The 18,915-nt window shown below is 38.2% G+C and overlaps 1 protein-coding gene across 5 annotated transcripts in view; it reads left to right on the top strand.

Moving 5' to 3' along the window:
- The window catches only part of LOC124291459 (NAD kinase-like), a 57,067-nt gene that overhangs the window by 17,259 nt on the left and 20,893 nt on the right, over positions 1-18,915 (top strand). For 2 of the 5 annotated variants that reach the window (XM_046728444.1, XM_046728448.1), the window contains one exon: positions 17,779-17,908. In XM_046728444.1, coding sequence (XP_046584400.1) covers positions 17,779-17,908 — 130 coding nt within the window. Of the gene's footprint in view, positions 1-5,802; positions 6,574-6,601; positions 6,643-14,093; positions 14,301-17,778; positions 17,909-18,915 lie in introns of those variants that run through there. The other 3 variants (XM_046728447.1, XM_046728446.1, XM_046728445.1) reach the window with 3 other exon arrangements.

The raw sequence follows: 18,915 nt of genomic DNA, 5'->3' as shown, positions 1-18,915 counted from the left end.
ACTGACGAGATGTGTGTAGTATAGCAATATTGGATGATCGACACTGACCAGATGTGTGTAGTATAGCATGATAAACACTGACCAGATGTGTGTCATATAGCAATATAGCATGATAAACACAGACCAGATGTGTGTAATAAAGCAATATGGATAATAAACACTGACCAGATGTGTGTAATATAGCAATATAGCATGATAAACACTGACCAGATGTGTGTAATAAAGCAATATGGATAATAAACAGTGACCAGATGTGTGTAATATAGCAATATAGCATGATAAACACTGACCAGATGTGTGTAATATAGCAATATGGATAATAAACACTGACCAGATGTGTGTAGTATAGCAATATGGATAATAAACACTGACCAGATGTGTGTCGTATAGCAATATAGCATGATAAGACAATGACCAGATGTGTGTAGTATAGCAATATGGATAATACACACTGACCAGATGTGTGTCATATAGCAATATAGCATGATAAGACAATGACCAGATGACCAGGATAATAAACACTGACCAGATGTAATATAGCAATATGGATAATAAACAGTGACCAGATGTGTGTAATATAGCAATTCACACTGATAATAAAATATAGCACAATGACCAGATGTGTGTAAATATAGCAATATGGATAATAAACACTGACCAGATATGTAATAAACACTGTGTGTAATATAATAAACACTGACCAGATATGGGATAATAAACACTGACCAGATGTGTGTAATATAGCAATTATGGATAATAAACACTGACCAGATGTGTGTAATATAGCAATATGCATAATAAACACTGACCAGATGTGTGTCATATAGCAATATGGATAATAAACACTGACCAGATGTGTGTAATATAGCAATATAGCATGATAAGACAATGACCAGATGACAGCAGAAAGATGTCATTTGTTAGGGATCTTATAACAGCAGCCTTGTTGAAAGCCTGATGTTTTTATGCCGGGTGTTTTAGTGACTTTATGTGACTGCAGTTGTCTTTACATTTATATCTGGTTAATGTACTGATGGATTTGACACATCGCGTTTTGTCCTTGTGTTAGACATGGTAGATGCACAATGAGGCATATATAGTAGGAGTACCTTTTGTTGTTGAAGAATTAGACTGAGTCTTTATCACATCACTGATTTTGTTAATTACATTCATTGAGCTGAATTGTATGTTCCATGAGATTGTACCGGTATGTGCTTCAACATGACCAGCTATATGTACCAGGCTGCATGTCACGTGAATGTGTGTGTGCTGATGTGGGTGTTTTTGTCACACAGTAGTGGATGTCTGCCTGGTGTACTGTGCTTGAAGCATCTGTGGTGTCTCAAGCTGGGTGAGCTCATAGTTAATTAGATGAGACAGGTGTGATGGTTGATGTGCACTTACTTGGTTGAGACAGGTGTGATGGTTGATGTGCACTTACTTAGTTGAGACAGGTGTGATGGTTTATGTGCACTTACTTTTTGAGACAGGTGTGATGGTTGATGTGCACTTACTTAGTTGAGACAGGTGTGATGGTTGATGTGCACTTACTTAGTTGAGACAGGTGTGATGGTTGATGTGCATTTACTTAGTTGAGACAGGTGTGATGGTTGATGTGCATTTACTTAGTTGAGACAGGTGTGATGGTTGATGTGCACTTACTTTGTTGAGACAGGTGTGATGGTTGATGTGCACTTACTTTTTGAGATAGGTGTGATGGTTGATGTGCACTTACTTTGTTGAGACAGGTGTGATGGTTGATGTGCATTTACTTTGTTGAGACAGGTGTGATGGTTGATGTGCACTTACTTAGTTGAGACAGGTGTGATGGTTGATGTGCATTTACTTTGTTGAGACAGGTGTGATGGTTGATGTGCATTTACTTAGTTGAGACAGGTCTGATGGTTGCTGTGCACTTACTTAGTTGAGACAAGTGTGATGGTTCTTCTGTTAATATGTTATGGTCCGTGTATGCTTCTGTTGATATGTTACGGTACGTTTATTCTTCTGTTAATATGTTTAATGGTCTGTATATTCTTCTGTTAATAATATTGTTATGGTCCGTGTATGCTTCTGTTAATATGTTATGGTCCGTGTATGGTTCTGTTAATATGTAATAGTCAGTATATTCTTCTATGAATATGATATGTTATTACTGGTATATTCTGTTGATATGTCTTGTATTCATCTTCTGTTATTATGTTATGGATGGTATATTCTTCTGTGAATGTATATTCTGGTAAATTCTGAAAATATGACAAGGCTTGTATATACTTCTGTTGATCTGTTATAGTTTTGTATTTATCTTTTACAGTGTCATAGGTCCTTACTTCCCTCTCTGGATTTATTGTGTGTATTCTTCTATTAATATATGTTATTGTGAGTAATTACTTTGGCTAATTGGTCATGGCTGGTACATAAGTCTGCTAAGTATGATGTATTGTAGTCATATTCTGTTAATATATCATATACTTTACTCCTTTTTTAGATTTGGCTGATTCAGTTTTTGTTTATTGTGTAATTGTTGTTGGTTTTACACTCTCCTATAGTTAGGTATTTGAAAGCTCAAAATTTGTAACTTGAAGAAAATATTGCAGTGCTACAAGATTTTTTGCTAAATCATTTGTATATAAAGAATTTGTGACAACCATTTTGTATTGAAAAGGTATAAAATTTAGGAATGCTTTGTCATGGTGACTAGTGGCTTTAGATATCGTGATCAATATGACAGCATTTGCGGGGTATGTTATTTACAGTTGGACTTCCAGAGGAGCAGAGGGCTCCCACGTAGCCAAGTAGTGGGTTTGTTGTTTAATGCCACGCTCACCAATATTCCATCTTTCTGACATTAATCTATATGTAATGTAGTCTGGACCAGACAGTTCCGTGATTATAATTGTGAAGGAACATCCATGCTGACTACTTGCACCTGTACATACAGATTATGTCACAGAGGTCAGTTTTGTCAAGTCACAGTTACTGGGCGTTTTCGGTAAGTCAGGATAACTGGACATTTTTTTTAATTTTTAAAGTCAACTATGATCAAAATCTTTTCTAATGCAGTTCACCAACCTGTTTACCCTGACCTTCTAACTTAAATATAACACCAACTGTTCTGTTTTTATATTGATGTGTAAAGACCGTATGTCTACGTGCCTCGGTGTTTACGCTACAGCTGACAGATTGTGTGTTATAAAGACATTTAGGCAGTGCTCATGCTCTATTTGATAAAGTATTTCATAAGTGTTATGTATGAGGGATGTATGCACTTGGTCCCCTTGAACTTTTCTGATCACTGTTTCTGATCACATGTACTGATCTGCAACAGGCTCTCGGACAATCCTAGAGCTTGTGGCAGTTGGTGTTGAGGTGACATAGTACGGTAGCATTTGATTAGTGTATTACAGATATATGCATTTGGTTCACTTGTACTGGTCTGATCACAGTTCATGTACTACCGATCTAGAACAGTCCTTGTGCTAATGGCGTTCAGTCTTGAGTTGACATAGATCTGATGATCAGTGTTGGTTGTTAGGGATGTTGTGCGATATCGACAGACCATTTCTAAAAGTAGCTTAAAATCCTACAACTCATTATGTTGTGGTTGAGATTTATACACACTCACTTCTTGATACTATGCATTCTTCTGTCTCTTGCATTTTTGAAATCCAATAAAGCCTGAGCTTTGTAAGAGTTACGTATGATCTCCTTTTGATTTTTGTATGACTACCTTGTTTTAGACAACGATCACTACGATCACTTGGTGGTGTAATGTTGACATTGATTGTGATGATAGAGGAAACCTGTTGCCAGTGTCCAGACTAATGAATGTTCAGGTTTGGCTAGTAGAATTTACGGTCATTTGGGTTGTGTAGAAGTGCTGATTTGTTGAATATAGACACAGTGTATTTCACTCACCATGACTAAGAAGATGAATCAGAATTACCTTGATTTGCTGTTTGTTAGAATATATAGAATATGTCTATTTGATATTTCTCTTGGTGTGATATTTGATGAGATGGAACTCCATAATTGTACTAGATTTGTATTTCACTAAGAAAGGTTTACCCCAATTGTATCTATTATATTTGACCACTTTCTACAAGGCATCATGTGGTCATGATATTAAAGAGATTTATCCTTCAACAACAGAACTGTGCCACAAGTGTCAGGTGAATATGTAATTGTGGGATGTAAACACAATTCCCTATTCATACCAGTGTATGTCACTGTTGTGCTCCGATATTCCAACATTAAAGTACAGCTGTTACAGCTTGCTTCACACCACCACTATTACTTGTCTCTTGTTTCACATGAAACTTGAATAGCAAGGGATGAAATTCACCCCACAAACAGTAGCTGTAGATTGCACACAGTGGATCATGATACAGCTAAATGGTGGGTACGGCTCCAGTTTTACGTTGTCATGTTTGTTTTGTTTAGGGTGGTAGTGTTTAACTTCCTAGTTTGGTTCTGAGGGAGAGTTCATTGCGGCAGCTGCTGTCAAGTATATTTGCTGGGATAGCTGGATTAGGCAGTGTATGTGACTTGGATCTGGGAGAGTTCATTGTGGATATCCGGTTTGGTTTGTCAAGGTAATCAGTCTTGTGTAGTAAATGTGTATATCAGGTCTGGTTTGTCAAGGTAATCAGTCTAGTGTAGTAAATGTGTATATCAGGTCTGGTTTGTCAAGGTAATCAGTCTAGTGTAGTAAATGTGTATATCAGGTCTGGTTTGTCAAGGTAATCAGTCTAGTGTAGTAAATGTGTATATCCGGTCTGTTTTGTCAAGGTAATCAGTCTTGTGTAGTAAATGTGTATATCAGGTCTGGTTTGTCAAGGTAATCAGCTTTCCTAAGTGTAGTAAATGTGTATATCAGGTCTGGTTTGTCAAGGTAATCAGCCTTGTGTAGTAAATGTGTATATCCGGTCTGGTTTGTCAAGGTAATCAGCTTTCCTAAGTGTAGTAAATGTGTATATCCGGTCTGGTTTGTCAAGGTAATCAGTCTTGTGTAGTAAATGTGTATATCCGGTCTGGTTTGTCAAGGTAATCAGTCTTGTGTAGTAAATGTGTATATCCGGTCTGGTTTGTCAAGGTAATCAGTCTAGTGTAGTAAATGTGTATATCCGGTCTGGAATTGTCAAGGTAATCAGCTTTCCTAAGTGTAGTAAATGTGTATATCCAGTCTGGTTTGTCAAGGTAATCAGCCTTGTGTAGTAAATGTGTATATCCGGTCTGGTTTGTCAAGGTAATCAGCTTTCCTAAGTGTAGTAAATGTGTATATCCGGTCTGGTTTGTCTGGGTCAAGGTAATCAGCCTTGTGTAGTAAATGTGTATATCCGGTCTGGTTTGTCAAGGTAATCAGCTTTCCTAAGTGTAGTAAATGTGTATATCCGGTCTGGTTTGTCAAGGTAATCAGCCTTGTGTAGTAAATGTGTATATCCGGTCTGGTTTGTCAAGGTAATCAGCTTTCCTAAGTGTAGTAAATGTGTATATCCGGTCTGGTTTGTCAATTTAGTCAGCCTAGTGTAGTAAATGTGTGTATTTATCCTGTTTAATGTTAAAGTAGTACAGCCACCAGGAATATTTATTTTGTACATCCACCAGTATGTTTAACTTGTATGTAACCATCCCCCATGTGTAAATATCTCCCTTATAATGAAGTGAAGCTGTTTTCACTATCATGGTTGCTAAGCACAAATGGATCATCACCTGTCCGGACCAGATACTGACACAAATTTTAACCTCATCTTATACATCACTAACCATCGCTAACTGATGACTCTGAATTTGTTTTGACAGAAATCATGGCTGTGACCATAGAGAGTTGACACCTGAGTGGGATTGTTATGAGAGACCAGGATTTGAAGCGAGCCGACAGTGACACTCCCGTGTAGGATTGTGCAGAACACTATAGAACAGTGTAGCTAACACAGTGTAGAATAGTGTTGCTAGGACAGTGTAGAACGCTAGGACAGTGTAGAACACTTACAGTCCAGTGCAGAACTGTGTCAGGCAACTTCTGCAGTAGCCCAAGTGTCGAGCTGTGTATGTATTAATAGGAGCAAGCGAACCGCGACCTGCGTACGGTACATGTAGCACGTACCTGTTTACGATATCAGGAGGATGTACTTTTGTGTAAAAACGTTCACAACATTGGATTTGTTTTGTTGATGGAAGTCAATTGACTGTTTATGACAGCCTTTTATGATGGGTAACTGACATTACAATAGACAGTGATAAAGAGTTACTTCCCTTGTATTCAGAACTCTATGTGTATGGAGTTCCTCAGAGCTGTTCATTGTTGATAGTGAATGATGACTATACCCTGCAGTACACATGGTAGATCTTTGTTATCAACCAGAAACCCATTGCCCCATATAAGTCCATTCAAGCAGAGCATGTGAAGAGTGGCGTAGGACACCTGGGACCAGTTGACAGTTTGGTGAAGACTGCCACTCAGTTCCACAGTGGTTAATTTTCTTCCTCCTTCAGGGCAATGCTTGTAAAGTGTTGTTGACGACGATGCTGTCAGTGGTGGAGCATGGATGACAATAACAACACCATCTACAGGTTAGTTTTGGCGACGTGGAAGTTAATGGATCGGTTATCGTTAATGAAAACACCTGGTCAGCTGTACGGGTGAGTAGCAATGGATACAGCGTCTACCTAGCTGTATGGGTGAGGGATGTGACAGGGTGGCTGTGTATAGTGACAAGGTGGCAGTGTATTGTGACAGGGTGGCTGTGTATTGTGACAGGGTGGATGTGTATAGTGACAGGGTGGCTGTGTATAGTGACAGGGTGGCTGTGTATTGTGACAGGGTGGATGTGTATAGTGACAGGGTGGCTGTGTATAGTGGAGCTGGTAGTCTGAAATACACAATGCCATTTTAGAAAGTGGTCAAATGTAACGTATGTTATATTTGGGATTACACTTTCTTAGTAAAGTACAGATTCTAGTACTTTTGGGGGGTTGAGTCCCATCAGGGATTCGAACCCACACCCTCAGAGTCAGGCACCTAATCGTGTGACTTTGTGTGCTGGTGATAAGGTGCCTGACTCTGAGGGTGTGGGTTCGAATCCCGGAAGGGACTCAACCCCAAAAAAGTACTAGAATCTGTACTTTACTAAGAAAGTGTAATCCCAAATATAACATACGTTACACTTGGCAATCTGGGCTGAAGGGTTGTTGTAGAGAAAACCCACGATATGTACTCAAGGTAATGTATAAAATCATCTATGAACTGGAATCAGAATACACTTATGAACAACTAGGAAGGTTGGCAGTCTGGGTTGAAGGGTTGTTTTAGAGAATTGATGATATGTACTCAAGGTATCCTTACGCAAAGTCATCAATAAACTGAAATCAGAAAACACTTATGAACGATTAGGAAGCTTGGCAGTGTGGCCTGGGGGTTGTTGTAGAGAAAACTCATACAATGTTCTCCTGGGACCTTTCTGTAGAGTTATGTCTGAACTCGAATCAGAAAACACTGATGTATGCTTAGGAAGCTTGGCAATGTGGCCTGGGGGTTGTTGTAGAGAAAACTCGCGAATGTTCTCCTGGGACCTTTCTGTAGAGTTATGTCTGAACTTGAATCAGAAAACACTGATGTATGCTTAGGAAGCTTGGCAATGTGGCCTGGGGGTTGTTGTAGAAAAAATCATACAATGTTCTCCTGGGACCTTTCTGTAGAGTTATGTCTGAACTTGAATCAGAAAACACTGATGTATGCTTAGGAAGCTTGGCAATGTGGCCTGGGGTTGTTGTAGAGAAAACTCATACAATGTTCTCCTGGGACCTTTCTGTAGAGTTATGTCTGAACTTGAATCAGAAAACACTGATGTATGCTTAGGAAGCTTGGCAATGTGGCCTGGGGGTTGTTGTAGAGAAAACTCGCGAATGTTCTCCTGGGACCTTTCTGTAGAGTTATGTCTGAACTTGAATCAGAAAACACTGATGTATGCTTAGGAAGCTTGGCAATGTGGCCTGGGGGTTGTTGTAGAGATAACTCGCGAATGTTCTCCTGGGACCTTTCTGCAGAGTTATGTCTGAACTCGAATCAGAATACACTGATGTATGGTCAGGAAACAAGGCAATGTGGCCTGGGGGTTGTTGTAGAGAAAACTCATACAATGTTCTCCTGGGACCTTTCTGTAGAGTTACGTCTGAACTTGAATAAAAAAACACTGATGTATGCTTAGGAAGCTTTGCAATATAATGGCCTGAAGGGTAGTTGTAGAGAAAACTCGCGATATGTTCTCATCACCAGGGAACTTTCTGTAGAGTTATGTCTGAACTTGAATCAGATTATACTGATGTATGGTCAGGAAACAAGGCAATAAAGCCTGAAGGGTAGTTGTAGAAAAAACTTACTACATATGCCTGGTACCTTTTTATAAAGTGAAAGATACCTATTCAAGAAATGGAATACATGAATATACTCCAACTTGGCAGTATGTGTTTATTCTGTGTGTTATAATAATGTGTTTATTCCAAATTTACAGTATTGAAGTGCATATTTATACGTTTTGGCAATCTTTTGAAATGTCTATTGCGCTTATCACTTAATAATGAAAGGTGAACGTTGATTATTTGACTACTGCACAGTTAAAGGTTATTTGCCAACATACCAAGCACACTGCTACTACGGAACGAACTAAGCAAGCTACACCCTGTGCAAATATATCCCGAGTTTGTTACAGTTGTTCAGCTGTTTTCAGTGTTTGTGAAGAGTCCCAGAGCATTGTGAAAGTCAGATAAATGTCTTGTTGCCAAATAACTGTGGTTGACGTCATCCCTTGTACATAATGTGATCATGTCATGTGATGGTGGCCAGCGATAGAGTTACTGACCTTTGTTTTCGTTTTCTCTAAAACGGGTAATGTAAATGATTTATTGTGTACTTTAGCATGAAAGACTGAGATTTCTGTGTTTGAGAAAAGTGATATTTTCCCGCCAGTGACAGAAATTTGATATGTTCACTGTAGTGAAAAGATCCCTTTTTTGGAACTACTTCATGACTCAACAAAGTTTTCTGTCCAGTATGTCTTCAGGTCATAAATCCATGGCGCACTTGATATGTTCCCTCTGTCCTATCTAATTCAATCAATCAATCAATCTTTATTTCATACTGAAGAGGCCACAGGCTTATAGTACATATATCATGGGGAATTACATAAATAAATATATTTACATTACAGTGATAAAACATTTGTTCTATACAACATTGCATTGTGAATGAACAGGGCAAGATTTTGTAATATATTTTGATTTTTACTGCTTATTAGAGTAGAGAATTTTCTTATGCTTGGATAGACATAGTACAGTAAAATACCTTTATAACGAACTCTAAGGGACCACTGAAATTAGTTCATTATATCTGTAGTTCGCTATTCACTTTTTTATATGATAATATAAGGTTTATTCGGGACTTTTAAACATTCGCTATAGCCGTCAGTTCGTTATATCCGTGTTCGTTATAAAAGTATTCTACTGTATTACCTATTATTATGTTAACAATGTATTATGATCTGTTGATGACACGCCAGGTTCAAGTTTAGGTTCAGTCACTTAAACCCCACTTTGTTGGCTTAACCCTTTATATTATTTCTATTCATCACAGTTTTCTGTACTCAATTTCACCAATCCCTGCACAGGAATATCTGCTCACAAAATAACAATAATGTTTGATCCTGTAAAATATAGACTGGTTTCTGGCTATATTTGCACTGCAAGACCTTTGAAGTGGACCCATATGTAATTGATATTTTCAGGTCTGCAACTGCTTATATTGCATATTCATTTCAGTTCAATTCTGTTCAGTTCATATTATAGTGAATTTGTTATATTGGAATGTCTCTTAGTAAATACAGGGAACAGACAACCCAGTCTAAGGCAACATCAGATTTGCATCTCCTATGATCATTGAATCAAATCCCAGTTCAGCTTGATTTTGTTTCCAGTTTGGTCAACATCCATGCTCATGCTTTTTATCAGACTTACAGATGTCCTGGGGGTCCTTTCATGAAGCAACCTTTACTAAGGTTAACCTTACCTCCCATTCTTTAACATTGCACTAAGGTTACCTTAGTGACTTACAATCACCTTAGTGCTCGTGAAAGGAGACCCTGGGCTCTCTGACACATCAAGCAGACAATGTCGATGTAACTGATACACTCATATGTGTAGCGTTAAATACATCTCACTCACTAACTCACTTATATTCCAAACTAAGGCCAGACCAATTTTATTTCTTGTTTTACGGATCTGCCAGTCATATTTTTTCAAAGAATAAGAAAAAAAAAGAAAGAAAAGTTTTCCCCCGCTCCAAAAATAAAATCCTTATATTAATGTGATGTAAGTGAAATACTCTTGAAATCAGAGTGAAACCTAACCTCACTCATCATATTTTTAGTTGATAGAAACAAACCAAAAGAGTTGGAAACTCATGCCGTTTTTTGCCTTGACTTTATAAAATAAATTTCCTCCTGCCTTTAGGTTTTCTGAGGACAAAATCTGTAAAACAAGAAATAAAATTGGTCTGGCCTAAGGTGAAAGATTGTAAATTTAAGCCACTTAAAGGTTTGTGTCATGAGATGGAGGGTACTCCACAGTACTCAGTAAGTGTTTAATACATTGGTTGGTTGTCGATAAAAGCCATAGAGAATATCTATTATATGTACTAATATTGATGGATTATGAATAAATATCGGTGAGGTTACTTTGAGCAATAAATCTAAAAAATCCTATGCAAAATCAAGATAGTTAAAATCACAGATAAGTGTTGACAAATTAATGCATGGTTTACTGATGCTGAAGGGGTCCTTGTTAGCACAGGTACGACCGATGTGTACCCCAGGTGCGTTTCTGTATACAGAAATGTACCCTAAACAAAGACAAAATACAGAAACATACCCGGCACCTTACACGGCAGACAAGACCATGTCCCGCAAAACAAAACCAAACCGCTTGTAGTTATTCATGCTCAGCTAACTGCGAGTGGAATAGTGGTATTGTACATTGCGAATTATTTGTTACTGTGTATGCTTGTTTCTTATAAAACGCAATCAAGTGTATCTAAGACAGCAGTATGACATTTCGATCAAGAAAACGACACAATGCAGAATGGACCCGTACTAGGCACAGGCCCTCGTGTCTTTGTGAAGATTAAAGGTTAAAAAAATAATTTTGAGATGACCCCTCGAAATGCTACATAGTACAATACATTATGAAAAGGCCGGACACTTTGGTGTACCCTACCCCCCTTAATGTAAACATAATCATGGATGACTGGCTTATCGATCACCACTCATGGCACCTTCTAATTCTTTATTGTTAATTCTGCAAGTCGATTGCAACCCGATATTGACCCCCAACTAAACGATCTTGACACAAATGGATGACGATGTGTCCGCACAAAACGGGAGTGTTGTCGAAGCAAGCCCTCTGGCTGGTTGATGCTTATTATGGTGACATTTACAACTGATGCTTTCTTTGGAGAAGCCATTGCTCGAAAAATATTCTTACATTTAGCAGTCGAAAGGAAAAATTCCTGCGAATTTATAAAGAATGTGCAGATTTGCAAGCTTTGGCCAATCAGAGGGCTTGCTTCGATCACACCCCAGATTATGTTTACATTAAGTTTTAATCGATTGTATGCGATGGTAGCTATTGGTAAAGCAGGTGGGTAGAGTACACCTGCTTTACAGTGTCCGGCCTTGTCATAATGTATTCTACTGTGAAGCAAGTTGGGGGGGGCACCTCCATATTTTTATATTTTTCTTAACATCTTTAATCCTTGCAAAGACATGAGGGCCTGTGGTCCTAGGGTACGTTTCTGTATTCAGATTTTGGCTAGGGTATGTTTCTGTATACAAGTTTCATATTAATAATCCTTCTCAAATCCACCTTTTCAGTCAGCCCTGCTTAATGCCAGTTGATTCTGTCACAGTGTTATGTCTACTCAAATTCACCCCGTTTGATTAAAGCATCTCATAAAATCCCCCAATCATGATAGAAAAACTGTATCATAAACAATCACATATTCCGACTATGGATTACATAGTTTCATCATAGAATGATGTAAAAAGCTTTCTGAAGCTGAACATTGTAATCTGCAAGCCATAAACAATTCTGTGTCACAAAAGTACAAGCACTGCTTCAACTTACTCTGTGCCAGAATGCCAGGGCTTTGGTGTTGTTAGGGCTACCAAACTGTACCTGTTCACCTCTCTGATCTTCATGTGCACTGTGAAACTGACCTGACAATTCAATGTCAGCTGTAAAACTGAGTGTGTTTATTTGCTGTTTATAACATGTAGACAGACTCAGATGTGGATAGGGGAGTGTATCAGTATCATTAACAATCTTTATGACAATGATTCTTCTCTCGTATGACTGCGGGCCTTTGTTGATGTCTCCTACTCCATAACTTTGCTGTTATTCTGATCATAGGAACCCCAACTATCCAAGCAGAGATGCCAACCTCTACGATTTTATCGTAGTCGCTACGAATATTATCCTCAAACTACGTCAATATGATTGCACTACAAATTCTACGAAATCTGAAGAAAATTCATTAAAATTCAGCTATAAAGACAAAAACATACATTTTCGTCCATTAAATACATTTTTTTGAACTTCACTAACCTTCCATTCATTAAATTTAATGACACATTTGAACTGGAATCATTGCAAGTAACAATTTGGAAATCTGCTGTTGAAGGTATGTGAAATTAAAGCTTCACTCTTGATTAGTGTCATATTATCTTTCTCAGAATCCATCATGATTTTAAGTATTTAGTTGACTTCTAATTTTATGAACCGCCTCCGTGGTGTAGTCGTTAGAGCGTCCGCCCGCGTCATACCAAAGACGTTAAAATATGGTACTTGCTGGTCCCTGCCTGGCGCTCGGCATTAATGGGTACAACAAGGACTGGTCGGCTCGGAGTCAGTATAATGTATCTGAGTGGGCTAGTACAAGCAGCCGCACATACACATACACACGCATGCACGTTGTCATATGAGCGAATTATTGTCAAGCACGACGTTAAACCCAATTTCACCTTACCTCTAATTTTATGGTCAAACTACTAATTTTGATCCTTGAAACTGCTATCTGCAACACTTTGGGGTTGGCATTTCTGCCCAAGCAGTTCAGCTGATATTTTGACAACCTGTGATACCAGCTTCTAATGTGTAATTCATCCCGAGGCCAGATCAATTATATTTCTTGTTTTATGGATTTTTGTCCTCAGAAAACCTAAAGGCAAGAGGGAAAAAAAATAAAATCACCAATCAATGTAATATCCTTCTAAATATTAAAGTATTTTACTTTTGACAATTTATGAAGTGTATATGGGAAAAAAAACAATCCAAAAAACATTTTCTTGTAAGTTTACATTTTTGGCCAATAAAAACATTAGGATTTTATTTTTTGAGCGGGGAAAATTAATTTTAAGTTTGTTCTTATTCTTGAAAAAATACGTTCGGCAGATCCGTAAAACAAGAAATAAAATTGGTGTGGCCTAAGGCTATAAATCCATGTGCAACAACAGGACAACTGTGAACAATTTCTTGGAATAACCTACCTCTTTTACATAAATTCCTCTTTGTCTGTCAGTCAACAGGCAATAATTAAAGGCTCTTATGTAACAGCAGTAGTTTTATACACAATGATAACTATTGTTTTAAATTTTGTTGCCTGGGAACGAGAATGTTACTACAAAGCGTATATTGCTTTCTATCAGTGTTATTTTGACAATTTATCTCTACACATGACATGTGCTGTCAGTGTTTGTCATGATTTATGATAATAGCAAGTCAGTTTATAATGCATTACATCCCATTCACCAGGCGAATTCGCATGCCTGTACATTATTATTATTATTATACTGGATCAGTGTGCACTCAGATTTCATTTTCATCCCCTCGGGAGTATAGTATTATATTACCATATGAAGTGCAAGATTTTACTGATACATCACCATCTCATACTACTGGGTACCCACCTACTGATAGGTCAACAGAGGCATATTAGAAACAAAGTCTCAAACCAAAGGAGACACCCGATATAACCTGTGTTTCAGTGGGGGAAGGACCAATCCTTTGGAACTTTCAGGAGCCAAGCTGTCGAACATGGTCACCCATCGATCTACTCTGTGCAACCAGCATTCGCCTGATTTGTTTTACTTCATCAAATGTGTGACCTGTCACCTGTGCACTGGACCACATGCTCAAAGCGTAAAGTGAGAGTCCAGTGGGCAGGGATTTATTGTGTTCGTGATGTATGTGGTGTAAGTGTCTTGCTTGTTGCTATGTAGCTGAACATTAGTTAAACCTGTTTCAGTGTGTGAGTGAGTGTGTTTAGTTTTACGCCGCTTTTAGCAATATTCCAGCAATATCACGGCGGGGGACACCAGAAATGGGCTTCACACATTGTACCCATGTGGGGAATCAAACCCAGATCTTTGGCATGATGAGCCAACGCTTTAACCACGAGGCTACAGTGAGCTAGCTCTATAAAACCTGGGCTTAAGTCTGGGCTAGTAGAAGCAGCCGCACATACACATGCCATATGAGCGAAATATGCTCAAGCTCGACGTTAAACCCAGTTTCACCTCACCTCACCCAAAGGGCACTCATTCACACTTCACAATTGTATAGAGTGCTGAAGTAGTGAAATTATTACTTCCCTTTATTATAGGGATGTCGTGATACATATCTCAATACTGAGGTCACAATACGATACATATCGCAATACAAATGTAATTCATTACCAACATTTTGCGTGTAACACGCAATCATTACCTGGATGGCAAACTCATATCATAGCTCACCAGTCACCAACTATGTTGGTAGAGATTACAAGAGAAGGGAGGACTGGGTATCAGCCAAGTATCCATCAACCACACTGACCAAGTCTAGTCACATTTGATGTTCTGTATAACAAAATTACAAGAGAAAAATGTGTTAAGTTCACTTTTATTAATGTCCTGTTTGTATTTAACAAAAAAATGTTTACATGAAATATCAGGGCAACATCAAAACAATAATCGATATATGTCAAAATATGAATCGATACTGAAACCAATGAATCATAATTGTATCTTGCAGTGATGTAACTTTCACCTTTGAAGAATTAATCTTTAACAACCCTTGTGAAGATTGAGCTCATGATGTCAATCACTGGATTGTGTGGTTCTGATTCAGTTATTTACAGACCACTGTCATATAGCTGGAAAATTGCTGGATGTCGTGTTAAGCAACAAGTAAAACAAAGATAAATACCATTCAAGTCAGGGGTGGAAATAACCCATTGCCCGATGCCCGAGTCCAGTGTTTTTTTCTGTCGGGCAAGCAAATTTGTATATCACACTGTACTGGTGTCCAGTTGACTTTCCAATATTAATTATGTTGTTTATTTAAAAAATCAGCAAGAAAACGGCTGGTATAGTGGAAAATTGATCAGGGCAAGTGATTTTACATGTGCCACTGTACCGGAGTACACTAGCAATTTTAAAGTTCTTTCCACCCCTGCAAGTGATATTAAACCAAATTGACTTACATTTAGTCATGTCATCACACATGTGTCACAGTTTCCGAGCATGTCATACAGCCATTACTCAGCAAAGGCTCCATTAAGAGATCCAACCATTACTGTGATGAAGACACAGCTGCCTGTTCAGCCATTGGTCAACTGACATAGCTATAGCATGACATTCAGATGGTCCAATCCTCTTGTTTGAACACAAAATCTATTTCAATTTTTGTCACCACTATTGCTGTGTCCCAGTAGAATGTTTTAGAAATGTTTTGGTAGTATCACTGATTACATGATATGTTCCATTAGAGATTCCGTAGCAACCCCACCTAGAAACTGCTGGACACACAGACAATGTATGGTATGGATTTACAACTTCTTTAATATTTACAACACGGTGTTTCTGGGCTACTTCTTGCCTGTTCATCAGGTGAATGACAGAATATGGTGTGAAATATATAGTATGTACAGGAAGCCAGTGAGATAGTATTACCGATTGAGATGTACAGAGATAAAGTGATGTGTTTTGATTGAGAATTGCAGAGATGAAAGAGATTAAGTGGCTAGTTTATGCAATGGATGTACAGAATGTTTATACAATGAAAATGATAAGCATGATAGGATCTCAATCGGTATTACTATCTCACTGGCTTCCTGTACATACTATATATTGTGCTCTCACCATATTCTGTCATTCACCTGATGAAGGGGCAAGAAGTAGCCCAGAAACGTTGTGTTGTAAATATTAAAGAAGTTGTAAATCCATACCACCTTCCAACTTCTAAATGCCAATCAAACATCTGCTGGATGTTAATGGTAATCTTATGTTTAGCATGTCTGTGAAGAAATGCTTCCCCTCTGAAATGATTGCAGACTCCATGACTCAGTAAGATGTTTCCATTTGTGTACAGGACGCTACATCCATTTGCTAGTGGGTAGAGCATCTCTTTACACTTTTGAATCATAACGAATGACAGACACACTCTTAAGAAAATAACATGCACTTAGAGAAGGACAAGCACATACTTAAGGTAAGGAGAAGCACACATTTAAGGACAAGCACACACTTCAGATGAAGAAAAGCACATACTTAAGATAAGGAGTACACATTTAAGGACAAGCACACACTTCAGATGAAGAAAAGCACATACTTAAGGAGAAGCACACATTTAAGGACAAGCACTCACTTCAGATGAAGAAAAGCACATACTTAAGGAGAAGCACACATTTAAGGACAAGCACTCACTTCAGATGAAGAAAAGCACATACTTAAGATAAGGAGTACACATTTAAGGACAAGCACACACTTCAGATGAAGAAAAGCACATGCTTAATATATGGAGAAGCACACATTGAAGGACAAGCACACTCTTCAGATGAAGAAAAGCACATGCTTAAGATAAGGAGAAGCACACATTTAAGGACAAGCACACTTTTCAGATGAAGAAAAGCACGTACTTAAGATAAGGAGTACACATTTAAGGACAAGCACACTCTTCAGATGAAGAAAAGCAAATACTTAAGATAAGGAGTACACATTTAAGGACAAGCATGCACTTCAGATGAAGAAAAGCACATACTTAAGGAGAAGCACACATTTAAGGACAAGCACTCACTTCAGATGAAGAAAAGCACATACTTAAGTTAAGGAGTACACATTGAAGGACAAGCACACACTTCAGATGAAGAAAAGCACATGCTTAATATATGGAGAAGCACACATTGAAGGACAAGCACACTCTTCAGATGAAGAAAAGCACATACTTAAGACAAAGTGATCCACACATAAGGAAGAGAATTATGAGGAACACAACGTTTTGGAGTGTATCCCTACTCTTTCATCTGATGAATGGTCATATTTGGATATACTCCGAAACATTGTGTTCCTCATAATACAGAAACTGACATCCATAAAGCTCTGTTCCTGACAATCATCGTACTTATGATAGGGACAAACACACACTAAAGGTAGGGACATGGATTATGCATGTTGGAACAAAACAACAAAACTATTAAACACCTTCACTGGTAAGGACTGGGCCAAGGACTATAGAAAGTCTCATATTACCTTTTTCTCCAAAGCTCTTCACTAACTAACGTAAGCTTGATTCCAAACTGATTTGTGTATTTAACCTTAAGAGCACAGTAATCTAGGTTTCACATGTCTAGAGAATGTGAATAATATTTACAGCAGTAGAATTTATTGTAAGTTTCAATGTGATTTTTTTCAGAACCATTCCCGATCCGGGTTGTCAGAAGTTGAAGTGGCACAAACCTCCCCTGTCTGTCCTGGTGGTCAGGAAGATGTTTGATGAATCCATTATCATTCCATTCAAAGACCTCATTGTCTGGCTTATAGAGGTGAGACAAGTTTGCAAATACCAGAATATTACAAATCTATAACCTGTTTTCAATGTGTGTCAGTTTTTTAGTTTTTAGTTTGTTGGCTTGTTAGTGACACAGACTCTTGATGCTAGCTATTGTAGACTTCAATAAACCAAGACACAGACACAACTTCATGATGCTAGCTACTTATTGACTTCAATAGACCAAGACACAGATTGACACAAGTTCTTGATGCTAGCATCTATGGACTTCAATAGACCAAGACACAGACTGACACAATTTCTTGATGGTAGCTTCTATAGACTTCAATAGACCAAGACACAGATTGACACAACTTCTTGATGCTAGCATCTATAGACTTCAATAGGCCAAGACACAGACTGACACAACTTCTTGATGATAGCTTCTATAGACTTCAATAGACCAGGACACAGACTGACACAAACTGTTGACGCTAGCTTCTATAGACTTCAATAAACCAAAACACAGACTGACACAACTTCTTTATGCTAGCATCTATAGACGAAGACACAAACTGACACAACGTCATGATGCTAGCATCTATAGACTTCAGTAGACCAGGACACAGACTGACACAACTTTTTGATGCTAGCTACTATAGATTTCAATAGACTAAGACGCAGACTAACACAAACTGTTGATGCTAGCTTCTATAGACTTCAATAGACTAAGACACAAACTGACACAACTTATTGATGCTAGCTACTATAGACTTCAATAGACCAAGACACAGACTGACACAAACTCTTGATGCTAGCTACTATAGACTTCAATAGACCAAGACACAAACTGACACAAACTGTTGATGCTAGCTTCTATAGACTTCAATAGACCAAGACGCAGACTAACACAAACTGTTGATGCTAGCTTCTATAGACTTCAATAGACCAAGACACAGACTGACACAAACTCTTGATGCTAGCTTCTATAGACTTCAATAGACCAAGACGCAGACTAACACAAACTGTTGATGCTAGCTTCTATAGACTTCAATAGACCAG

This window comes from Haliotis rubra, unplaced genomic scaffold, assembly GCF_003918875.1.
Source record: "Haliotis rubra isolate DU_JTF1 unplaced genomic scaffold, ASM391887v1 Scf492, whole genome shotgun sequence".
In the NCBI taxonomy this organism is placed as follows: Eukaryota; Metazoa; Mollusca; class Gastropoda; order Lepetellida; family Haliotidae; genus Haliotis; species Haliotis rubra.
This window is presented reverse-complemented; position numbering and strand designations above follow the sequence as displayed.